Source organism: Planococcus citri, chromosome 2 (genome assembly GCF_950023065.1).
Source record: "Planococcus citri chromosome 2, ihPlaCitr1.1, whole genome shotgun sequence".
Taxonomy (NCBI): Eukaryota; Metazoa; Arthropoda; class Insecta; order Hemiptera; family Pseudococcidae; genus Planococcus; species Planococcus citri.
Window position 1 is genome coordinate 80,073,636 of NC_088678.1, and position 25,659 is coordinate 80,099,294.

At 36.2% G+C, this 25,659-nt stretch overlaps 4 protein-coding genes and 1 long non-coding RNA gene across 7 annotated transcripts in view; 4 read left to right on the top strand and 1 right to left on the bottom strand.

The window, feature by feature from the left end:
- Positions 1-25,659, bottom strand: part of LOC135837960 (roundabout homolog 2-like) — a 638,803-nt gene that overhangs the window by 362,150 nt on the left and 250,994 nt on the right. The gene's annotated exons all lie outside the window — the stretch shown is intronic.
- On the top strand, positions 2,112-5,879 carry LOC135837934 (uncharacterized). The gene is made up of 2 exons (XM_065353379.1): positions 2,112-2,883; positions 3,088-5,879. The coding sequence occupies exon 2, from the start codon at positions 3,108-3,110 to the stop codon at positions 5,430-5,432; it is 2,325 nt and encodes a 774-aa protein (XP_065209451.1). The 5' UTR covers positions 2,112-2,883; positions 3,088-3,107; the 3' UTR covers positions 5,433-5,879.
- On the top strand, positions 9,135-12,754 carry LOC135837935 (uncharacterized). 2 transcript variants are annotated; one of them, XM_065353381.1, is made up of 3 exons: positions 9,135-9,507; positions 9,831-9,957; positions 10,516-12,754. In XM_065353381.1, the coding sequence occupies exon 3, from the start codon at positions 10,920-10,922 to the stop codon at positions 12,429-12,431; it is 1,512 nt and encodes a 503-aa protein (XP_065209453.1). In that variant the 5' UTR covers positions 9,135-9,507; positions 9,831-9,957; positions 10,516-10,919; the 3' UTR covers positions 12,432-12,754. The 2 variants fall into 2 exon arrangements, with proteins under 2 accessions (XP_065209453.1, XP_065209452.1); XM_065353380.1 differs by having other exon boundaries at positions 9,831-12,754.
- Positions 14,123-16,204, top strand: LOC135837944 (uncharacterized). Its single transcript, XR_010557276.1, has 2 exons — positions 14,123-14,917; positions 15,133-16,204. It is a non-coding gene; the product is annotated as an uncharacterized LOC135837944 (long non-coding RNA).
- LOC135837938 (uncharacterized) lies at positions 19,950-23,150 on the top strand. 2 transcript variants are annotated; one of them, XM_065353385.1, is made up of 2 exons: positions 19,950-20,282; positions 20,430-23,150. In XM_065353385.1, exon 2 carries the CDS (start codon positions 20,469-20,471, stop codon positions 22,785-22,787), a length of 2,319 nt encoding a protein of 772 aa, XP_065209457.1. In that variant the 5' UTR covers positions 19,950-20,282; positions 20,430-20,468; the 3' UTR covers positions 22,788-23,150. The 2 variants fall into 2 exon arrangements, with proteins under 2 accessions (XP_065209457.1, XP_065209455.1); XM_065353383.1 differs by having other exon boundaries at positions 19,951-20,268.

The window sequence follows — 25,659 nt, forward strand, 5'->3', positions numbered from 1 at the left end:
CGGTTCTGGAGCCTCCAGCAGATTTTTGAAACTCGAAATTCCCACAAAATTCCATCAAATTGGAATTGTAAAGCTAAAATTTATTCTAAAAACTAATTTCAATACGCTACGAAGTACTGCAGGTGAATTTCAAGTCGTTTTGGATCCTCCAGTGACTTTTTGAAAATTCCTGAAGCCTCCAGCAGATTTTTGAAACTTCAAATTTTCACAAAATTTTATCAAATGGAGATGGAAAGCTGAAATTTACTCTACACTCCAATTTTAACATCCTCTGAAGACGACTTCTGGTGGGTTCAAGTCATTTTAGAGCCTCCAGCGACTTTTTTGAAAATTACTGGAGCCTCCAGTAGATTTTTGAAACTTCAAATTTCCCCAACATTAATTTATCAAAGAGTTGGCGAGCTGAAATTTACTTCGCAGACTACATGGTGGTTTCGAATGATTTTGAAGCTTCCAGCTACTTTTAGGAAATTTCAATTTTACAAAAAAACGTCATACAACCTTTCAAAAAGTTGCTGGAGGCTCCAAAACGACTTGAAATTCACCAGCAGTCAACTTCGTAGTGTATTGAAATTAGTTTGCAGAATGAATTTCGAATCTCCATCTTAGTTTGATGAAATTTTGGGGAAATTTTGGGGAAATTTCAAGTTTCAAAAATCTCCTGGAGGCTCCAGTGATTTTCAAAAAAGTCGTTGGAGGCTCTAAAATGACTTGAACCCACCTGAAGTCGTCTTCAGAGGGTGTTAAAATTGGAGTGTAGAGTAAATTTCAGCTATCCATCTCCATTTGATGAAATTTTGTGAAAATTTGAAGTTTCAAAAATCTGCTGGAGGCTTCAGGAATTTTCAAAAAGTCGCTGGAGGATCCAAAACGACTTGAAATTCACCTGCAGTACTTCGTAGCGTATTGATATTAGTTTTTAGAATCAATTTTAGCTTTACAATTCCAATTTGATGGAATTTTGTGGGAATTTCGAGTTTCAAAACTCTGCTGGAGGCTCCAGAACCGCTCGTCGAAAATAGGGTATATCTCAAATTTCAGCTTTCTTGGTCAATTTGGTAAAATTTTAATTTTTCCCCTCATTTTTGGCCTAAATTCAATTTTCAAAAATTCACCAAAAATCGAAAAATTCACTTTAGCACTTGAAATTTTGACAGGTGATAAATTTTTGCATGATCTTTCGATCTACCTTTGTAAGTTCGTGCAAGTCCTATGTTAAAACGCAAAATCTGCGATTTCGGGGTTTCCCGTTGAAAGTTCTGCTTGTTTCCATTTCCATTCTCTCCTTTCAGAATTTTGATATTATTTTTAAAGTGTGGTGGGCGTGGTAGCTATTTTTTGAATGTTACTCAATTTTCGAAAAATTATTTTTTGGAAAACTTGATGACAAGCTTTTGCTAATAGGTGCACAAGGTGGTATCTGGGTCTCGGGGTGACTGCTTTAGAGAGGTGCGAAGTAGAAGGGAAATTCATTCGTATTTCGTGTGCGATACGAAACTTTGTATTGGTTCACGTGCAACACTGTGTTTTTATCATCAAAAAAAGTTAATTGATAGGATGATCATTTTTCAGGGGTTGAAACTGTTAAAAACCCTAAAACCAAAAATGAAGGAAAAACCAAATATAAATCTGTTTTGTGCAAAACTCAAAACCAAAAATAAAAAATATTTGGTCAAAACAGTTAACCAAAAAACCAAATATAAAATGAGAAACAGTTGTGAACCAAAACTCAAAACCAGAAATAATCCTTGCTGGTTTTTGGTTTTTTCTGTTTTTTTTTTTTTGATTTTGCAGAATTGATTGATCATCAAAATGAAAAAATCCAAGTTTTGTTTTTTAAAAAATTTTAATATGTTTTTCGTCAACATTAATTTGAAAATAAATGTGAATTTGATGTTGTTTTCATTTGCAGGTAGGTATCTATCGATCGTGAAAATTTATTTATTGTTATTGATCATTAAAATGAAAAAATTGAATTGTCTTCTGTTTTTGTTTTTTCTTTGCATGTTGATAAAAGAAAAGTATTTCAATGCTAAATACCTACTTTTACTTTTCAAAAAAAAAAAAAAAACATGGTGTTGTCCCCCAGTTCACCTCAGATGCAGTTAAAGTTGGCCAAAAGAAATAATGATATAGGTAAAAATACAATGGTTGTCCGACCCGACCTCACTTCATTTTCAGGATGATTCAGACAAATTTCATTTTTCAACTATGAAAAAATTAATATTAAATAGCTCATAAGCTCAAAAACTACATAAGTTGAAAAGTAAAGTAAGAGCCAAAAAATGTTGATTTGAAATTTGAAAAACATTGGATTTCACCTCATTTGCCAGTATTAAGTGTACTTATGTAATGTTTTGAGTGTTTATTAGTAGAATAGAAACGAATACAATTAGTCAATTATACTAATGTCTAATACTAATACCAAACTTCCCAGAATCCAGCAGCATAATGCCTTAATTGGTAAAAAAAAAAAAAAAAAAAAAACTGAAAACTGAAACCAAAAACTCGAAAAACCAATTACAAGTATGGAAAACTGAAAACCAAAAACCCAAAAACCAAATATAAAAATTGAACAAAACCAAAAACCAAAAAACCAATTACCAAAAGGTAAAAACTGAAACCAAACAAAAAACCAAAAATTAATTTTCAATCAGTTTCAACCCCTGTCATTTTTTAGTCGCATGGTTGAAAAATATCAATTTTTTGATCGAACTTGAACCGGTTCAAAGTATATTTTCGCTTTCTAACTCGTATCGTTATTATCAGGTTATTATCGATGAAGTTTCTAATATTGATAGTATCTGTGTTAAATTTTTCAAAATAGTAAATTTCCCATCATATTTCCTTCGGATGACGGTTTTTAATTGCTTTATTCACTGAGTAAGTAGAAGAAGTAGGCTGCGTGAAAATTGTAATCCTACATATAATCAGATATTAATGTCATATATATACCGAATTAGTATTCTCATGTTCTCAAATGGTTTTTGTTTCGACTGTTCATCTCACACTAATTGAGATAGGTATTTATTGATACACATGCATTATCACTTCAAACTAATAATGCAACGATTGAATTTTTCTCAGATCGAATTTCAACCGAAAAAATGCCCTCGACGCCGGCGAAATTGAGTTCGTGGGCTGCCAGATCGCTGTGTATTCGATTAGTATACGAATGGGCGAACAGCGACGACATGCCAGTAAACGATTTAATTTGGAGGAATGATAAAAATGGCCACGATACTTGCGAAAATCACGACTTGTTCATTGATCAAATGTACGAAATGCGAGTACCATCGACGATCATCGTTCCACATCTGATTCGCGATCAAATCGACGAGAATATCGCTTCGATCTTGGACCACGTTAAAGACTGGATTCGGTATCATCATTCGAAGCATTTCTTCCACGACGAACCATCGTCTCCTATGAACGAATATCTGCTAGGGCTGGTTTGGAGCGATGATAATCGTCGAATTGATTATACAGCTTCGGCCAGGAGTATGTTGACGAATGAGAATCTTACGACGATGGAGAGGTTTCGATTCGCTTGTACGTATTGTTTCGTCGAAGAGATTACAAAGTTAGGAGCTTTGGTTGAAATCGAGACCACGTCGAGTTGGAGTTTCAAAGATGAACCTTTCCTGGTGTACTGGAGCAAGTACTTGAAGAACGAACTCGATACGGTGTGTTTACCAGAGAGTATTTCGTCGATCGACGTTTTGATGTTGGAAAAAGCACTGAAGGATTACGATCTATGGTCACCTATCGAGTATTTCTTCAGCAAGCTGGACACTGCAAGTAAATTTCATCAGTTCAACGCAGTTGCGAATCATTGTGGTGTAAAATATCGTTACGAATTGCTTTCGAAGCTAGATCACGAAGAATGGATGCTCGTTTATCGTAAATCAATCGCTAGGATCATGTTGAGTTGCGCCGAATCGGGTGATTTCGAAGAAATACGTCACCTATGGAGACGATTCAAAGATACGATGAATTCGAAGAACTTCGCCATCGTCGTTCGAGAACTGGTACCTTTGTCGATGAAGAACAGTCGCAATTTTAACGCTTTAACCCCTCTATTGATGGAGATGTGGGCCAGTGCTCGAGAAGAAGTCAAGAAATCAGCCATCAAAGGCGAGCTGATGAGACGTATTGGCGAAAAATGCGCCGATCTGGTCGACGATGACAGTATCGGATTCGATTTCCAATCACGTCTCGAGTACGCGGATCCGTTGAGAGTATTTCGAGCATTGTTGGAAAGCTGCGATCGTAAACAGACTGTGGAATTTATTCGGCTCAATTTCCTTTGGCTGGTGTTATGGCAACCTTTAGCCGAGCTGAAAGAATTCTTCGTAGAGATTCAGCTCGATACCGAATGTGTGTCGATGTTGAAGAAGAACTGGAAATACTCGTACAGATTACGTCTGGCTTGCTGGACTCTGCTGCGTTATGGCGAATTCGATGAATTCGACGAGTTGGTTTGGTTTTGCTGGTACGACGATAGTATTAGTATCGATATCGATGAAATAAATACAGCTTCGAACGAAGCGAAAAACAGAGCTATCGATGCTGAAGTGTCGAAATGCGTCGAATTACGCGAGAAATCTATCGAAATGCGTTACGAAACGGCGACTTTACGTGATCGTTGTTTGAAACTGTTGGAGAAAAAAATAGCTCTGTGCGAAGAATGCGTAGCTCTGTATAAATCTTCGGTGGTGAAATCTGCCTCAGGTTTGACAGCTCTGAGCTCGTATTTGTGCACCTTGGATTGGAGAAAATTGCAGAGTTTCTTGTTGAATTCGGTTTTTTCGACGGATCATTCGGAAGTCGATTCGCTGATGATGGTATTATTCCGGACACGTTTCATGGGAACGAATTATCTGGTGAGGAAATTACGTCGAGCTGAATTCGACGATGTTAAAGAATTCTTCGATACTGTGATGTCGAAGTATTATAATGTTTTGTTGCTGAAATACACGTGCTGCGATACCCTGTTCAGATGCTTGTTCAACGACTACGACGACGACGACGATGAATCTGCGGAGAATTTGGTTTTTAAACCAGACGATATGCGAGATTTTTTAAGCTGGTGTGCCAGAGATGATGGAGAATCGTTGATTGCGCACTTCAAACAGCGCCATTTGTTTCCTAATGCGTTCGTGGGGCAGTTGAAAGGATGTGTAGATGAGAACGGATCGTTTAAAGCTAGCGATTCCATGGAGGAGTTTTTGGTATGGTGTTTTCCTGCGCAGACGGATAGAGGAGAGTTTAAACGGTATTTGATTCACAGATATCGCGAATATAAACCGATAGAAGAGGTTTTAAGGCAGAGAAAATATCGTCAAAACGTGTTGAATTGGTTTTTCGATGGTGATACCGATTTGATTGAAACGTTCAGAGCTAACGAGCTGATGAGGTTGGCGGATTGAGTTTTTTTTTCGATAGTGTAGTATTTTGTTGTTTTTTTTTCGAGGCAGTTTTTTTTATTGGGGATTTATGCTTCCTTGTCCTACGATCCTCTCTTTCTGTCTTAGATGTATTTTGCCATGATATTTATAAGTGATTTGTACCTACTTGTCTGTGATTTATTGTACCTACTTCAAGTGCTCAATGTGGCGAATAGTTCGTATACTTGGGTTAGATAATTTGTTGTAATAGTTATTTGGTGCATGTGTTTGAAGAAAAAAAAAGGAATTTTCAATAGTTCGTTTTCTAGTCGTTTTGAGTTTTGTAAGGTGATCTGCTCGTACTCGTAACAAGGCGATCATTTTTGTCTGTAATTAGGATTATTAATTTATTATTTTAGATTTAAATGAATTAATTCACAATAATAATGTATGTTTCGTTCAAAATGCGTATAAAAGTTTTTGATCATTTTGAATTATTTGTTGTTTGCGAATTTCTTGCATCTTCGCGTTATGAATTTTCTTTCTGTTTTTCGAAACCGAACCATTTTCATGAGATGATTCAGTCCCAAGGAACAGATTTCATAAGTTTCTGTGAATTTTTAGCAATTCTAATTACACTTTACTCCAATTTTTTTTTTTTGTTTTTTTTTTTTGAATCTGGAGAAAATTAGAAATCAGGGAATTAATTTTTCCTCAAATCCAACGATTTCAGTGAATGGATGCGTGGGGTCATGGAAAATGAATGTAAAACCACAATATATCTTAGGACCACTCTATATTCGTGTAAAAAGGGAAGAATGAATTTTCTTCAAAGAACTGATTCCAAATTTGATTTTGTGAGAATTCTGAATAAAATTATGAGGAAATTGAAGGAATGAATGTCTCGTAGTTGCATTTCTCGAAATTTTCTTCAACGCTAGAGGTGAAAGATAATTTCAGAGCCCAACACTACACTCTTAACCATCTTCCAGAGAAGCGGAAGAGAGAACATTGTGAACTCTTGATAGAGGATTTTCACCCTTTTAGTCCAACCTTAGGTGTTTTTTGGTCAAATTTCCCCTTCCCAGTGCATGATAATGAAAATTTAGGTACTTATTATGCGATTATGAGGTTATTATTATCAATCTGTTAATCCATGAATTTTTTGTTTCTTTGTTTTAGGTGAGTGGCAATTTATACGAGAAGATGTTTTTGTACGAATTTCGATAAGGTAAAAATAATTTGAGTACGATTTCATTTTAATGAAAAAATTCAACTTTTAAGAATTTTCGATCAATGAATTTGAATCAAATTTTAGGACCTGAGGGATTTGATGTGGAGGATATGGGGGAGGGGGTTAAATAAACGTTTTCAAAATTTTTTGGGCGTCATTCGATCCTTTTGGAGATTGAAACGTCAACACAGCAACCGACATTTTTGGAAATGGACGAAATAACTTTGCTGATCTAAAATTTTGGAACATTTGAAGCATATTTTTCGTTTTTTGATGAATTGTCAAATAATTAAATTTGGATCAAAAATGGAAAAAATCTAAATTTCTTCAAGTTTACCTAAAAAAGACACCTGAAATTCGATATGTAATGTACCTTTATTTCGACCACAACCCATCGATTGGAAGCATTTTTGACCAGTTTTGAGCAGTTCTAGAGCCTCTGGCAGATTTTTCATAGGTACTAACAAGGAAACCTCTTGAGGTGTCCGGCTCCGATTTGAACGGGACTACGATTTTTGGAAAGCGCATGTTCTAAAACCCCCAAATCCAAATTTTCAGCTACCCAAGTTCATTTTTCGATTTTTGGCGAATTTTTGAAAATCCAAAATCGACTATTTTGATGATTTATGCTTTTTTTAAAAAAAAGTACGTACTTGATCAATAAAATTGATCAAAATAAGTCCCAAAACTAATATTAATTACCCAAAACCAAATTTCATCATTTCCAGCCATTCTGGAGCCTCCAGCGCTATTTTTCAATTTTTCCAGAATTTTGAATTTGCTCCAGAAGGCGTGAATATGAAGTTGGGCAGCTAAAAATCGAGTTGTGTGTTATACTCGATCTGTTTAACGACTTTATCCACATTTGAGTCGATTTTGGAAGGGACACCTCAAGAGTGGTTTTTTGACCAGCATTTTTCATAATAAGAAATCCAAAAAAATCAAAATTTTACCGTTTGCGAGGAAATTTTCGAAATTTGCGCGAATCGCAGTAATTTGTCATGAACTAATCCCACGAGAGCGAATTTCGCCATTTCCAGCTATTCTGGAGACTCCAGCGCAATTTTTCAATTTCTCCAGAATTTTCAATTTGCTCCAGAAGGCGTGAATATGAAGTTGTGCAGCTAAAAATCGAGTTGTGTGTTATACCAGACCTGTTTAACGAACTTATCCACATTTGAGCCGATTTTGGAGCGGACACCTCAAAAGTGGTTTTTTTACAAGCTTTTTTTCAAAATAAAAATATCCAAGAAACCAAAAATTCCTCGTTTGTGAGAAAATTTTTGAAATTTGCGCGAATCGCTGTATTTTGTCATTAATTAACTACACGAGAGCAAATTTCGCCGTTTCCAGCCTTTCTTGGGCCTTCTTTAATTTTTGGATATTTTTATTATGAAAAAAGCTGGTCGAAAACCACTCTTGAGGTGTCCGCTCCAGAATCGACTCAAAAGCGGATAAACTCGTTGAACAGATCGAGTATAACACACACAACTCGATTTATAGCTGCCCAACTTTATATTCACGCCATTTGGAGCAAATTGAAAATTCGGGAGAAATTGAAAAATTGCACTGGAGGCTCCAGAATAGCTGGAAATGGCGGAATTCTGCCTCAGGGGGTTTGTTGTGTTCGAAATACAGCGGTTCGCGCAAATTTCGAAAATTTCCTCGCCAACCGTAAAATTTTGATTTTTTTGGACTTCTTATTGTGAAAAAAGCTGGTCAAAAAACCACTTTTGAGGTGTCCGCTCCAGAATCGGTTCAAATGTGAATAAATTCGTTAATCAGGTCGAGTATATCACACAACTCGATTTTTAGCTGCCCAACTTCATATTCACGCCTTCCGGAGCAAATTGAAAATTCTGGAGAAATGATGAATAGCGCTGGAGCCTCCAGAACAGCTGGAGATGGCGAAATTTGGATGGGAGGGGCAATTTCAGTTTTAGAACTTATTTTGAACATTTTTACTGATCAAGTACGTACTTTTTTTTAAAAAAAGGATAAATCTCCAAAATAGTCAATTTTGGATTTTCAAAAATTCGCCAAAAATCTAAAAATGAACTTGGGCCGCTGAAAATTTGGATTTGGGGGTTTTAGAACATGCTCTTTCCAAAAATCGCGGTCCCGTTCAAAACGGTAGTGGACACCTCAAGAGGTTCCTTTGTTAGCTTTCCAACTTGATTTGGTAAAATTTTTATTTTTTTTTATTTTTCCACTTTTGATTTTGAATAACAATACTCAGTCAAAAGATTTTCAAAAATTTGCATTAGTCAAGAATTGAAATTGTAATAATGAATAATTACTTATTTTGATGCCTTTTATTGCAGAATCTTGCGACACGTTAGTGACGTCATTTCTTGTTTCGAAAAAATTACTCATATCTAAACTATCTTATCTAAACATCAAAATAAATCATTAATCAGGGAAATGACGTCACATATGCGGCGCAACATCCTGCGATAACGGTCTACTGCTCTGTATCTGTAAAACGAAAAAAATAACCCGTAACCGGTTTTGTCAGGCCAATCCAATTGGTTCGGTAGCGAAAGGGAGTTCTGTTCAGTGTTCTGATTTTCGGAATTCGTCTCTTGTCTCCTCATCCTCATCTTCAGATTGCCTCAGTTCTCAATGTTCCCATTTGCATTATTTATCATCAGTCGTTTGACGAAATGACGATCGTGCATGTATGTACATTATGTAATATGTATGTTTTTTTTTAGTTTTTTTACCATATGATAGAGACCTTAGTGATGTGTAGTGCATGTGATCGTGCTTTGTTTCACCATCGAGTCGTTCTGTGAAGTGTAGATACGAAGTACGAACTGTTGTGTATTTCGAGTTACAACTTCACTTCGGAGAGCGTGATTTCGTGCGGATTTATTTTTTGTAAGTATACTTATGTTTTATCATTTGAAGTTTGAATTACGTACATACAAGATTAACCAAGTGTACGATTGTGCTGGTGACGATGATTGTATGTATGTATCTTTCATCAATGATAAATGATAAATCCCACCAAGCGTCATGGAATAAACTCCAGCGCTCGTACGTTTTAGAGAAAGGACTTGATTGACCAGCATACCATGCTTATTTCGGTGCTTGTGCTTGTATTGTAATAAACTACCTATTGCTCAAAATACGTAAGTTGGTAAGTTGAATATAGTCATGTATACTGATCACACGACGATATACCTAATTTGATTTTTCAGATTTGGCGATCGAAAGTGATAACTAGTTCGAAGAAAAATGGACGCTTTACCGATGAAGTTACAAAGTTTGGCTGAAAAATCGATATGTGTTTGGCTGGTATACGAATGGGCCAACGGCGAATTACCGGTAATCGATGTGTGGAGAAGAAAACAAGGCTACAGTATTATTTGCTATTGCTCGGCTCACGACTGGTTCGTGTGGCAGTTATGCGGGGGCCGGTGGAGCAGCTGACTACCTCCCAAAAATGCGTGAAATCGTCAAGGCGAGCGATAGGAAGAATTACACGGTGCGAGTGAACTAAATTTGTATACGGGACGCGCGGGGATATGCCGCCGAGCGGTACGCGCGGGGATATGCCGCCGAGCGGTACGCGCGGGGATATGCCGCCGAGCGGTACGCGCGTACCGCTCGACGGCATATTCTAGTTCATTTACAATTGAAAAAACATAAAAAATCACAAAAAATATAAAAATTGAAAATTGAAATAATTTTGAATAATTTTCAATTTTTTACAAATCAAAATAGTCAAAAATCATTAAAATCAACTCGGAAAAATAAAAATCGTACTCCATAAGCATCGTGTGGCGCCGTGTAACACGGGCCTTGAGGTAGTCAGCTCCTCCACCAGCACCGTTATGCGAAATGCGAGTACCTCGATTCGCTCATATACCGAGTAAAATTCAGCGCCAAATCGAAGACAGCATGATATCGATCTTGGAAGCAGTTAATGCGTGGATTCAAGCGCATCATTGCCATGCGCCTAGTATCTTCCACGATCATCCATCGTCTCCGTTAAACGAATACATCGTGAAACTAGTTTGGAACCATCGTTTTGAAATCGATTACGTGGCTACTGCGAAAAATATCGCGACGCGATCGATTCGATACCGAGATTCGATTTCAAAGTGGATCCGTTCGAGGCGTATTGGAGCACGTACTTGAAAAACGAGTTGGATACGATATGGGTACCGAATTCTTCGCTCGAATTGTGGCTTTTCAACACTTCGCGGCAGCGTCTTTGGTGGCCACCGGTCGTGTACTTCTTCGATAAGCTGGACTTGGCGAGAAAATCCGCCGAATTTGTAAATATGAGTATGTTTGAGTTGTACGACGAAGCCCACGCGAAAGCATTGTTGGCGAAATTGGCGGATAAAGAATGGAATCTGGCGTGTCGTACTGGTACTTCGATTTCGAAATTGGTCGAAAGATTCGTTCAACGGGGTGTTGTGGACGACGTACGTTACATTTGGACAATGTTCGGGAGTAAAATGAACTCGAAGAATTTCTGCGCCATTATCGAAACACTGGTACTTTCATCGATGCGAAACGCGAACGATTTCGAAAAATGGACCCGGTTGTTGATGGAAATTTGGACCAGCGCTAGCAGCAAGTTGCAACAATCGGCCGTCGATATTGAATTGTGGCGGAGTATGGCCAAAAAATTCATCGATGATTTTGGAGACCGTTTACGCGATTTTCGTGCTCGTCGACTGATCAGCGACCCGTTGGCGTTCGTTAGAAAGGTGTTGGAAATCATGCCCGTCGAGATGCGATCGGAATTTTTCCACAAGAATTGCTGTTTATTGAACATCTGGGCGCCGTTTGCTGCGGTACATGAATTGATGCGCGATTTTCTGCCACATTACGATCGCGACGTTGTCGAGTTGAAAGAAGTAGTCGCCAATGCCAACAACGATGACGGAATACAATCGTTGTTATGCGTATTGCTGGATTATAGCGAATATGACGAAATCGATACCGTAATGTCATTTCATAATATATCGAGGATCCGTAAGTTCAATTTTATAACGTCTTCGTATGCGGTAGATCACATGTGTTTGCGCGTTTATCGCGGTGATTGGAAGGACTTGTGCAAGTACGTAGAGGAAAACGTTTCGTGGATATCTCCGGATACATCTGAAGAGATAATGAAAAAAGTGATCTGGACGAGGAGATACTGGGCTCGGAAAATCGACAAAGGCGAAATGCACGACTTGAGGGAATTCGCCAGCACGGTGTATTACGCTGCCAGCAACCAATTGAAATTTTTGAAAAAGTTGTTCGAAAGTCGTCTGTTGAAAGTTTTGTTCAAGCCGGATTACAGCACGATCAACTGTCGCAAAAAAATGACTTTCGATCGAGCTGCCTTGCAGGATTATTTATTATGGATTTACGACGGCGACGAACGTTTAATCGAAGATAACTTCAAGCGACCGCCCTTGTTTCCTGGAGGATTTTTGGTGCAGTTGAAAGGATGCGTTGCCGAAGGTTCTTTTCGTGTTACCGAGTCGATGGATGAGTTTTTGAAATGGTGTTTCGCGACCGAAGCAGAAAGGCGGCAGTTTAAACGCGAAATGATATACGATTACCGAAAGCATGGGTTGATCGAAGGTCTATTGATGCGCCTGAAATATCGTCGAAGTGCGTTGTTGTGGTTTTTCGACGAAGATACCAGTTTGATTGAAAAATTCTCGGCTGATTGCGTGGGTGATCCGATGAACTCGTATTATATTCCTGATTCTATAAGTTCTGGTAGCGAGTTTAGTTCGAGTAGCGATTCTAGTTCTGGTACTAGTAGTGATGATGAAGACTGGATGTAGCGAAAAAGTGATCGGTTGGATTAGATATCATGAGCTTTTATTACCTAAAAGTAATTTTTAAATAGGTATTCATTTTTGTGTTCGTGGAATCTTTTTTTAAGTCGTTTTTATGTTTGTTTACTCCTATTATTATTATTTTTTTCAAAGTCTTGTTTATTATCAATTTTATTTTATTCTTTAATTGGAAATTCAACTAGATATAGCTATTCTGAAGTAGGTAGGTAATAGGTATGTTGGTTGAGTACGCAATGATTTACCTTGACTTTATGCTTCATCGATTCATCATCTCATATTTAATGCATTTTTGTTTTTTAATAATATTGTTTTCATTTTAAATTATATTGACGAGTTTTTTTTATTTCTTGAAATTATTTTTGTGATCAAGTTTAGAATTGTCTTTTTTTATAGGCGAAAAAGGCTTGTGAGGAGTCTAGTTGTTTTTTTAATTTTCTCTGTATAGAAATTTTTGCTGGATATATTTTTTGATTCAAATTTGGACGAATTTCTCACATTTTGATATGCGTTGAGTTGTTTATATTTGATTTATTGAAGAGGTTTCACGTTTGCGTTAGTTTGAAAATCAGTTTTTTGAATAAATATTAGAGTAGTTTGCTTATCTATTGCTGGGAAAATGTTATTGCACGACAGAGCACGAATCTCTGAATATGGGGTATTTTGGAATTCTTTAAATTCGCGAAAAATTAATTTGGGCAATTGAAATTTTGGCAAGGGTGCTTTATTCAAACTGTTTTGGGTGAATCTTACAAGGGAACCTCTTGAGGTGTCCACCTCCGATTTGAACGGGATCGCGATTTTTGGAAAGAGCATGTTCTAAAACCCCCAAATCCAAATTTTCAGCTGCCCAAGTTGATTTTTCGATTTTTGGCGAATTTTTAAAAATCCGAAATTGGCTATTTTGGTGATTTATGCTTTTTTAAAAAAAAGTACGTACTTGATCAGTAAGAATGTTCAAAATAAGTCCTAAAACTGATATTAACCCTCCAAATCCAAATTTCGCCATTTCCAGCCATTCTGGAGCCTCCAGCGCTACTTTTCAATTTCTCCAGAATTTTGAATTTTCTCCAGAAGGCGTGAATATGAAGTTGGGCAGCTAAAAATCGAGTTGTGCGTTATACTCGACCTGTTTAACGAATTTATCCACATTTGAGCCGATTCTGGAGGGGACACCTCAAGAGTGGTTTTTTGACCCGATTTTTTTCAAAATAAAAATATCCAAAAACCAAAAATTCCTCGTTTGTGAGAAAATTTTTGAAATTTGCGCGAATCGCTGTATTTCGTCATTAATTAATCACACCAGAGCGAATTTCGCCATTTCCAGCCTTTCTTGGACCTCCCTTTAATTTTTGGATATTTTTATTAAAGGCTGGTCAAAACCCCACTCTTGAGGTGTCCCCTCCAGAATCGGCTCAAATGTGAATAAATTCGTTAAACATTTCGAGTATAACACACAACTCGATTTTTAGCTGCCCAACTTCATATTCACGCCTTCTGGAGCAAATTCAAAATTCTGGAGAAGAAGAAAAGAAATTGAAAAATCGTACTGGAGGCTCCAGAATGGCTGGAAATGGCGAAATTTGGATTTGGGAGGTGAATATCAGTTTTAGGACTTATTTTGAACATTTTTACTGATCAAGTACATACGTATTTAAAAAAAAAAAAAACATAAATCACCAAAATAGTCAATTTTGGATTTTGAAAAATTCGCCAAAAATCGAAAAATGAACTTGGGCAACTGAAAATTTGGATTTGGGGGTTTTAGAACATGGTCTTTCCAAAAATCGCGGTCCCGTTCAAATCGGGGGCGGATACCTCAAGAGGTTCCCTTGTTAGCTTGATTTGGTAAAATTTTGGGGAAATTCTAACGTGCAAAAATCTGACGCAGGCTGCAGTTCTACTGAGAACGGTTCGAAACTATTCGCAATCGAATTCTTGTGACGTACCTAGAATATAGTTTGGAATTCTAGGTCAATTTGGTAAAATTTTGAACGAAAAATTTTCAAAAATTCGCCGATGAATCGAAAAATATGCTCGAACGTTTGTAAAAATAAATTCGTGCCTTTTGAATCTCTTAGCTTATGCATGTAAAAACGTGTTCTGTCTGTTCCTGTATAGCAAACGGAAGTTTTGCTACTCGGATGCTTGTTTCGTCTCGTCGGCTCCTTTCCTCGGCCCTCGTTCCTACTTCCTAGGTCGAAGTCGAATATTCACATTGCATCACGTTGCATTACAATCACATTTCAGCATTAATCGTCTGACAATTGTACATGTTTTTGATACATATGAGAGACCACAGTGTAGTAATGTGTTCTAATTATAACGGTGTTATTGTTACTTTCGACTAGCTACCTAAATGATCGTGCTTTTTTTCACCTTCGTTCCGCGAAAATTGCAAACTGTTGTGTACTATTTCGAATTACAGCTTTAGAAACTAGAAAGCGTGAATTTCGCCGTTGTTTTATTTTCCTGTAAGTAAGTAAGTAGGTACATATATACCTAGACCTATACCTATTGTGGTTACTTAATTCTTTATCACTTGGGGTTTAAATTACCTATAAGATTAACCGAGTGAATGTGCTCTTAACGAATGTATAGTTTGTTCGAAATATGTATACCTAAGTAAGTTGAAATATAGGCATATAGTGATCATACAACGATACAATAATTTGATTTCATTTTTCAGATCTGACGATCGATAGTGATAGTTTACAGAAAAATGGACGATTCGCCGATGAATGTACAAAATTTGGATGAAAACTCGATATGCGTTCAACTGCGAGTACACGAATGGGCCTCGGGACCATCAATGGTCGAATTCCATGATCACCGTTTGATTGAAAAATTCACGACTGATTGCGCGCGTAATCCGACGTATCCGTATTATTATAGTGATTTTTGTGATGATAGTACTAGCAGTGATTCTAGTACTAGTAGCGATGATATTAGCGACGATAGCAGTGATGATAGTAGTGATGATAGCAGTACTGATAGTAGTGATAGTGATGAAAGCAGTGACGACGATACTAGTGACACTAGTGACGATAGCGATGACGATAGTGACTGAAGAAGGTGAAAAAGTGATCGGTGGGATTAGATACCTATATTAGCATTTTTTGAGTATTTTTGAATATTAATTTTCGTGAACGTTGAATACTCATTTTTTTTCTTCAATTTTTTGTTTGTTTGTGTGTTTATTATTATTATTATTATTATTATTTTGTCTAAAAATATCACCTATTTGAAAATTATTCTTATATAGATAAGTCGTATTTGTCTGTTTGTTTACAATTTTTTTCCTAAATTTAAACGTAATTATGTGTTCCTAAGTATTAAGTATTTTGAGTACGTGATGATTTGCCTTAAGTACCTATGCTTCTATAATCATATAATGCATTTTGAATTTGATTGAGTAGAACTTACGTGTTTGTTCATTTGAAATAATACTTACGATTTTTTTCTTTCTTCGGAAATATTTTTGTAATCAAATTTGGAATTGACTTTTTTGAGGCGAAACAGACCGAGAGCTCAGGCAATTATTTTTGTCCATAATTAAGATTGTTATTTTAGATTTAAATGAATTAATTTACAATGTAGTGTATGTTTTGTTCAAAATGCGTTTAAAGTGTTTGTTGTTTGTGGATTTCTTCCATCTTTGTAATGAATTTTCTTTCAGTTAATCGAAATCATTGAGAATGTACCTCATGTCATATTGTATATTAAACGATTCTCACGAGATTTTCTCAATCCCAGCGATACCAGATGTTCTTGCAAATTTTTTGCAATTTTGGGACACTTGACTTTTTTTTTTTTGAATCTGGAGAAAATAAAAAACCAGGGAATTAATTTTTTCTTGAATCCAACGATTTTAGGTGATGGTTGGGGATAGGGTGATGAAAAAAAAATGCAAAACCACTGTATACTCGTATCTTAGAGCCACCCTATTGGAACCGTTTGGCGGGGGGGGGGGGGGGTAAACGGAGGTTTAGAAATTAAAGTTCCTTTCACTGTTGAAAAAATTTTCTTAGCACGGTCAGCTGTTTGAGTGCTGGCAAATGTGACTTTGGCAGGTGACTGGCTTGTTCGATAAAATATTTTTGTATTTTGATTCGTGTAGAAAGGGAATAAGAATGAATTTTATTGAATTTTCCTCGATTAAGGAATGAATATCTTGTATAGTTGCATTCCTCGAGATTTTCTTCAACGCTCTGGTTGGTTGTTTAGAGGTGAAAGACTGAAAGATAATTTCGGAGGTAATATATAATCAAGGCGGAGAATATCATCATTTTTTGGTTAAATAATAAGTATTGTGTAAAACTTGGCAAATCAGTGAGAATAGAATTCCCCTTCCCAGCACATGCTAATTGCTAATAAAAAATGTTGACGCCCATATGTGATTATGAGGTGATTAATTATCAATCTGTTAATCCATGAATTTTTTGTTTCTTTTTGTTTTAGGTAAGTGGCCGAATTTTCAAGCATTATAAGGTAAAAATAATTTGAGTACGATTTTATTTTAATGAAAAAAAAAGAGTTGGATCAAGTGGTCTGATTTGAACCTTTGGACACCATCGAATGGGAGGGGAGTGTTGAATTAACGTTTTCAGTATTTTTTGAACGCCATCCCAATCCTCTTGGAGATTTAAATTGTCAACATAGCAGCCGACATGTTTGAAATTGGACGAAAGAAATAAGTATACTGCTTCAAAAGTTTGGGACATTTCAAACGTCTCCTCCCTTCTCCACAGCTCACAGTGAGTCCCGAATGTCTTGTTTAAAAAAATTGAAAAAATGGGCCCTGTGGCTGTGGAACGACTCGAAACCTTCGCCAATTCTGGTGGTAAATCAAATGTTTCAGATTTCTATTGATGTTGAATCAAATTTCATTTGTTTTCTTTTTCTTAATTAGCTCACTAAGAAGGTATAACCAAGATGTCAAAAAAAAAAAAAACTATCAAATACATACTTAAAAATGAAAATTTTTGAATGTAAAACTGTCATCTTTTTACATCACAAGTACTTAATGTTTTTTTTAAAAAAAATTTCAAATTTCGTATCTGAAATTTCCGTAAAATGTCATCAAAATGGAGTAGGTTTTAATATTTTCTACTGATTTCAATCTTTAAAATGTTTCAAAAAAAGAAAAAAAACATTCATCCTTAATTATTGTTAAATTTTTCAGCTCTAAATAATATCAAGGCTGGAAAACTGATGAAACTGAAATAAAAATTCCTAAAACTGGAATTGAAATTTTTTGAGTTTTCATTCTCTTTTTTGGCAATTTCTCCCTTTTGTTTGGTAAGTGTATTCTTCTAATTCAAAATTGAACTTTTCTTTCTTCAACTCATGAGGCTCGAATACAAAATTAATTTAAATTTAAAATAATCAAATGTGAAATTTTTAAATGCCCACAGACATCGGCAAAGTACAATTATGATGCAATTTCTTATGTTTTTTTTTCGAGTAAAAAATTTAAGAAAATTATGGTTTTTTTAGTAGTTTTTTTTTCAACATAACAATGAATTACAAAACTGAAACTGAAAAAAGCTGAATGTGAAAACTGAAAATAAAGAAATGAAAAGTAAACTCTTCTTTATTTTCTAGTTCTTCCAGCCCTGCTGACGTTTTGAATGACGAATAAGAAGAATGAATTGGTATTTGAACTCAACATTCTCGTATTTTTATTTCTTCATTGTTTTTCTTTCTTAAGACAAAGAGGGAAAGGAGGAGCTCAAGATGTAAATTGCTTGTAATCCATTCTCAAGATGTGGAAAATGGGGTACATTTCAAATTTCAGAATTCTGAGGATTTTTCCCCAGTTTTGAACGAAAGATTTTCAAAATGTCGCCAAAGAATGGAAAAATATGTGCTTGAACGGATGTAAAAATGAATTTACGCCTTCTTATCTCTTTGGTTATGCAACTTCTCAGTATTAGTCCGGCATATGACAATAGGAGTAATTGCACCCCCCTCCGCCAATCCTCCGGGACAAACTTTTTTCTTAAAATGGACATCCTGAGAAATATTTTAAAGTAAACTTTCCCAAAAAAAGTTGGCTTTACTTACAAAATGGCGGCCATTTTGATTGACAGGTCAGCCAAAATCGAAGATTTTGCGTTTCATCATAGGACTTGCACGAAATTTTTCAAACCTTACAAAGGTAGATCGAAAGATCATGCAAAAATTTATCACCTGTCAAAATTTCAAGTGCTAAAGTGGGTTTTTCGATTTTTGGTGAATTTTTGAAAATCCAATTTAGGCCAAAAATGAGGGAAAAAATCAAAATTTTACCAAATTGACCAAGAAAGCTGAAATTTGGGATATACCCTATTTTCGACATGCCAAATCGATTGGAAACGGTTTCGACCCGTTTTGAGCAGTTCTGGAGCCTCCAGCCGATTTTTGAAACTCGAAATTCCCACAAAATTTCATCAAATTGGAGTTGTAAAGCTAAAATTTATTCTAAAAACTAATTTCAATACGCTACGAAGTACTGCGGATGAATTTCAAGTCGTTTTGGAGTCTCCAGCGACTTTTTGAAAATTCCTAAAGCCTCCAGCAGATTTTTGAAACTTTGAATTTTCACAAAATTTCATCAAATGGAGATGGAAAGCTGAAATTTACTCTACACTCCAATTTTAAAACTCTCTGAAGACGACTTTAGGTGGGTTCAAGTCATTTTAGAGCCTCCAGTAGATTTTTGAAACTTGAAATTTCCCCAAAATTTCATCAAACTGAGATGGAGAGTCGAAATTAATTCTGCAAACTAATTTCAATACACTACGAAGTTGACTGCTGGTGAATTTCTTTTGAGTTTTCATTCTCTTTTTCGGCCATTTCTCCTTTTTTTTTTTTTCAAGTAAGTATAGGTAAATATTCCTCTAATTCAAAATTGAACATTCTTTTCTTCAACTCATAAGGTTCGAATACAAAATTAATTTAAATTTAAAATAATCAAATGTCAAATTTTTAAATACAGACATCGGCAAAGTACAATTAAGTAAGGTATAATGCAATTTTTTATATATTTTTTTTCAAGTGAAAAATTTAGGAAAATTATGTTTTTTTTTTAGTAGTTTTTTTTTTCAACATAACAATGAATTACAAACCTGAAACTGAAAAAAGCTGAATGTGAAAACTGAAAATAAAAAAATTAAAAGTAAACTTTTTTATTTTCTAGTTTTTCCAGTTCTGCTGACGTTTTGAATGATGAATAAGTAAGAGGAATGAATTGATATTTGAACTCAACATTCTCGTGTTTATATTTCTTCATTGTTTTTCTTTCTAAAGAGGGAAGGGAGGAGCTCAAGATGTAAATTGTTTGTAATCGATTCTCGAGACGTGGAAAATGGGGTACATTTCAAATTTCAAAATTCTGAGTGAATTTGGTTAAAATTTTGATTTTTCCCCAATTTTGAACGCATGATTATCAACATTTCGCCAAAGAATGGAAAAAATGTACTCGAATAGGTGTGTAAATGAATATGCGCCTTCTTATCTCTTTGGTTATGCAACTTCTCATGTAGGTATTGTCTACGATGAACTCAGCTTGCTCTGCTCATCGTCATCAGTGCTTGTTTCGTCGAGTTTAATTTAGTTAGATAGAGTTTTTCAAAAAGATAAGTGATAACAGAGACCAGAGTGATGTGTTCGAATTTTAACGACATTATGTAACTTTGACTAATAGCTGCATGCTTAATTTGATCGTGCTTTTTTTTTTACCATCGTTCTGTGAAGTGTAGGATTACGAACTGTTGCAGTGTATTTCGAATTATAGCTTTAAAAAGCGTGAATTTCGACATCGTGTTGTTTCTATTTTCCTGTAAGTATATTCTGGTAGGTTTTATCATTTGAAGTTATATAGGTACAAGAGCAACCGAGTGTATATGCTCGTAAACGAATGTATATTGTTCGAAATATTACGTAGGTAAGTTGAATGTTAATTATGTTGTGAACGTACGACGATATAATTTGATTTCACAGATCCGGCCATCGATCGATAGCGATATTATTTACGTAAAAATGAACGACGATTCGCCGATGAAATTACAATGTTTGGCTGCCAAATCGATATGCGTCCGTCTGCTACACGAATGGGCCGAAGGCGAAATACCCGTAATCAATGTTTGGAGACGAGCTCAGGGCTACGGTACCGACCACTGCGAGGATCACGACTGGTTCCTGTGGCAGTTGAGCGAAATGCAAGTACCTCGATTCGCGCATATATCCGATGAAATTCAATACCAAATCGAAGACAACATGGTAACGATTTTAGAAACAGCCCAGACGTGGATTCAGACCCATCACAGGTGTAATAATTTCTTCCACGATCAACCATCGTCTTCGTTGAACGAATACATCGTGAAGCTGGTTTGGAACCAGAATTTTAAAATCGACTACGCCGCCACTGCGAAAAATATCCTAACCAATGAAAAGCTGAGCCTGTTGGAGAGGTTCAGATTCGCCAGTGTTTATTGCATCGTCGATGAAATCGAAAAATTTCGCAACACGATCGGTTCGATACCGGAATTTGATTTTACGATGGATCCGTTCGTAGCGTATTGGAGCAAGCATTTGAGAAACAAGTTACGTACGATACCGGTACCGAAGAATTCCTCGATCGAAATGTTGCTTTTTAATACTTCGTTGGAACGTGGCTTGTGGCCTACTGTTAAGTACTTCTTCGATAAATTAGACTCGCCGAAGAAAACCTCGAAATTCGAAAGTATCCTCGAAAGGTTCGGTGAAGCGTACCCGAACGATTTCTCAGCCGGATTAGCGAATAAAAAATGGAATCCGTTGTGTTGTTTCGCCAGTTCGAAAATCATCGCCAGAATCGTCCGGTACGGTACTCCGGAGCAAGTACGAATCGTTTGGAAACTGTTCGAGAGTAAAATGAATTCGAAGAATTTCTGCGGCATTCTCGAAACGCTGGTACCGTTATCGATGCGAAACGCTGGCGATTTCGAAAAATGGACCCCGTTGTTGATGGAGATGTGGACCAGCGCCAGTGGCAGATTCAATCAATCGGCCATCGATATGAAACTGTGGCAGAGTATCGGTGATAAATTCTGCGATCTTGTTCGAGACGAAAGTATACTCGAGTTTAGTGCACGTCGCCTGATTAGCGATCCGATGAAATTCATCAGAATTGTGTTGAAAAGCATGCCCGCCGGAAAGAGAATAGTATTTTTCGAGAAGAATATCTGTTGGCTGCTCCTGTGGGCGCCGTTTGCTGCGCTGGATGAATTGATGCGTGATGTTCTGGAATGTTACAGTCGCGATTTTCTCGAGTTGAGAAAACTCGTCGCCAGTGCAGATGATGTCAAAATGCGATGCTTGTTACGTTCGTTGCTGGCATATGGTGAATATGACGAAATCGATGCAGTAGTATCATTTTATGTGTTTAGTATCGATGGCTATGTCAGCGTTTTCATCCGGAATGGCGGCTTCAAATTCCAAAATGATCCGAAGTTATATACGTGGCAGTTTCTAATGTCTCAGTACGTCGTTATTAATTCGATGTGTGTGCATGTTTATCGCGATGATTGGAGGGAATTGTACAAGTACTTGAAGGATAACGATGCATGGCCATATGGCGATAAGGCCAAAGAGACGATGAAAACGGTGTTGAGCCCCACATATTGTGCTCGAAAAATCGAACGAGGCGACGAGATGAACGACTTGAAAGAATTCGTCAACGCAGTGTATTCGAATACCGAACCCCAACTCGAACGCGCTATCAACGCTCAAGTGAAATTGTTGAAAAAACGGTTCGAAAGTGTCGTGTTGACCGCTTTATTCGATTACACAAACTACGGCAAAAAAGTAACTTTCGATCGAGCTGCATTGCAGGAGTTCTTGGTGTGGATTTACGACGGTGACGAAAAATTAATCGCTGAAAACTTCAAGCAGCCGAGCCTGTTTCCGAAGGGATTTTTGGTTCAGTTGAAAGGATGCGTTGCCGAAGGTTCCTTCCAAGTTACCGAGTCGATGAATGAGTTTTTGAAATGGTGTTTTGCAACCGAAGAAGAAAGGCGACAGTTTAAACGTAAAATGATATACGATTGCGGACAGTATAGATTGATCGAAGGTCTGTTGATGCGCCGAAAGTATCGTCCAAGGATGCTGATGTGGTTTTTCGACGAAGATACCAGTTTGATTGAAAAATTTACGGCTGATTTTGGTCCTAATCCGATTCACGGGTATTATATTAGCGATGAAAGTGGCGACGATAGTGACGAAGAAGACGTGGAGTTCTATGTAAACGATTTTAAGGCTAGGATTCAATATTATAGCGTTCGAAGTAATCTCCTCGAAATGAGCGACAGCGATGAATAAAGAAATTCAGATTCTCGAATAATGTTTTCGTAAATGCAGAATCTATTTTTTTCGAATATTTTTTCTGTTTGTTCATTATTATTTTTGTTTTTAAATATCGAATAATTGCAAATTGTTCTCGAATAAGTCGTATTTGTTTGTTTATTTTTGAATTTTTTTTTTTCTAATTGAAAGTTTAATAATTATAAGTTGGTAAGTACCTTGAGTAGGCGATGATGCTTCATAATCGTACAATGCATTTTTGTTTGAATTTTGTTTTTTAATAGGTTAATATTATATTGGTTTCGTTTGTAGTAGTACAGGTAATTACGATTTTTTTCTTTAGTTAGAAATATTATTGTAACCAATAAAATTTGGAATTGATTTTTTTTCTTTTTGGAGACAAAAAATACTGAGGGTGAGGGGTGTAGTTTTATTTCGTGATCATTTTCACATGATTTTCACTATAGAATTTAATATATTATTATTTCCGTAGGTACATCTATTGGAAGTCTTACTAATATTTTTGGCCTAATTTTGGATGGATTTTTTCGTGTTTTGAAGGGCGTAGAGTGGTTCTTAATTGATTTATTGAGAATTGGATTCACTTTTCTATTTGTTTGAAAAATGAGAAGATGCGATTATACCAGCTGGTTGAATGAATAATGAAGTGATACTTACTGATAAGTATTTATTCGTGCGAAAAATTTGGTTACAAAAGCACGAATGATTGAAAATGATATAAGTTGGGAATTTCACAGACGCGTCAAAATTGGAAAAATCAATTTTGGCAATTGAAATTTCGGTAAGGATAATTTCAGACTGAAAATCATTTTTTATTCATTGAATTGGCTTCTCTTTTTCAGTTTGAAAAAAAAAGTGATATGAATACCTGTGGGAGTTTTTTGAATAAAATATTGAGGTACCTATAGTCATTATCTTCTCATTGTTTTCATTATATTATTTGCCCCAGGCCCGCATTGGCTCTCGACGGCCTTGATTGTTCCTTTGCAGTTCATCGAGAAAACTGAAATTTAGTGGCACCGATCAAAAACATACGTAGACAGCTTTTTTTTTGTTTGAAAAATGGAATTTTCATAAAATCGTTGCAGGTTCCAGAATGGTTTGAAGATAGTTGCAAGTTGCAAATGGTTCGGTTTGGGGTGAATTTTAGCTCGATTAATAAAATTATGTAATTTGGTAATAGTGGAAGTTTCAATGTTTTGAAATCTGCTGAAGGCTCCACTACTGTTGAAAAAGGTTCGAAACTATTTGCAATCGATTCTCGGGAGGTGTAAAATAGGGATACGCTCCAAATTTTATTAATTCGGGCTCAATTTGGTAAAATTTCGATCCCCCTCCCGGTTTTGATTCGAAGATTTTTAAAAATTCGCCAAGATTCGAAAAAGACGCTAGAACGTTTGTAAAAATGAATAAATGCCTTTCAACCTCAGTCATAGTCCGGCATATGACAATAGGAGTAATTGCACCCCCCGCCGATCCTCCGGGACAACTTTTTTCTTAAAAGGGACATCCTAAGGAACATTTTAAAGCAAACTCGCCAAAAAAAAAGTTGGCCTTACTTACAAAATGGCGGCCATTTTGATTGACAGGTCAGCCAAAATCCCAGATTTTGCATTTTAACATAGGATTTGCACGAAATTTTTCAAACTTTACAAAGGTAGATCGAAAGATCATGCAAAAATTTATCACCTGTCAAAATTTGAAGTGCTAAAGTGCGTTTATCGATTTTTGGTGAATTTTTGAAAATCGAATTTAGGCCAAAAATGAGGGAAAAAATCAAAATCTTACCAAATTGACCGAGAAAGCTGAAATTTGGGATATACCCTATTTTCGACATGCCAAATCGATTGGAAACTGTTTCAAACCGTTTTGAGCAGTTCTGGAGCCTCCAGCAGATTTTTGAAACTCGAAATTCCCACAAAATTCCATCAAACTGGAGTTGTAAAGCTAAAATTTATTCTAAAAACTAATTTCAATACGCTACGAAGTACTGCAGGTGAATTTCAAGTCGTTTTGGAGCCTCCAGCGACTTTTTGAAAATTCCTGAAACCTCCAGCAGATTTTTGAAACTTGAAATTTTCACAAAATTTCATCAAAATGGAGATAGAAAGCTGACATTTACTCTACACTCCAATTTTAACACCCTCAGAAGACGACTTCAGGTGGGTTCAAGTCATTTTAGAGCCTCCAACGACTTTTTTGAAAATTACTGGAGCCTCCAGTAGATTTTTGAAAATTGAAATTTCCCCAAAATTTTATCAAATCAAGATGGAGAGTCGAAATTCATTCTGCAAACTAATTTCAATACGCTACGAAGTTGACTGTTGGTGGATTTCAAGTTGTTTTGGAGCCTCAAGCGACTATTTGAAAGTTTGTATGGCGTTTTTTTGGAAAATTGAAATTTTCTAAAAGTAGCTGGAAGCTTCAAAACTATTTGAAACAACAATGTAGTCTGCGAAGTAAATTTCAGCTTGCCAACTCCATTTGGTAAATTAATGTTGGAAAAATTTAAAGTTTCAAAAATCTACTGGAGGCTCCAGTAATTTTCAAAAAAGTCGCTGGAGGCCTTAAAATGACTTGAACCCACTTGAAGTCGTCTTCAGAAGGTGTCAAAATTGGAGTGTAGAGTAAATTTCAGCTTTCCATCTCCATTTGATGAAATTTTGTGAAAATTTCAAGTTTCACAAATCTGCTGGAGGTTTCAGGAATTTTCAAAAAGTCGCTGGAGGCTCCAAAACGACTTGAAATTCAACTGCGGTACTTCGTAGCGTATTGAAATTAGTTTGCAGAATAAATTTTAGCTTTACAACTCCAATTTGATGGAATTTTGTGGAAATTTCGAGTTTCAAAAATCTGCTGGAGGCTCCAG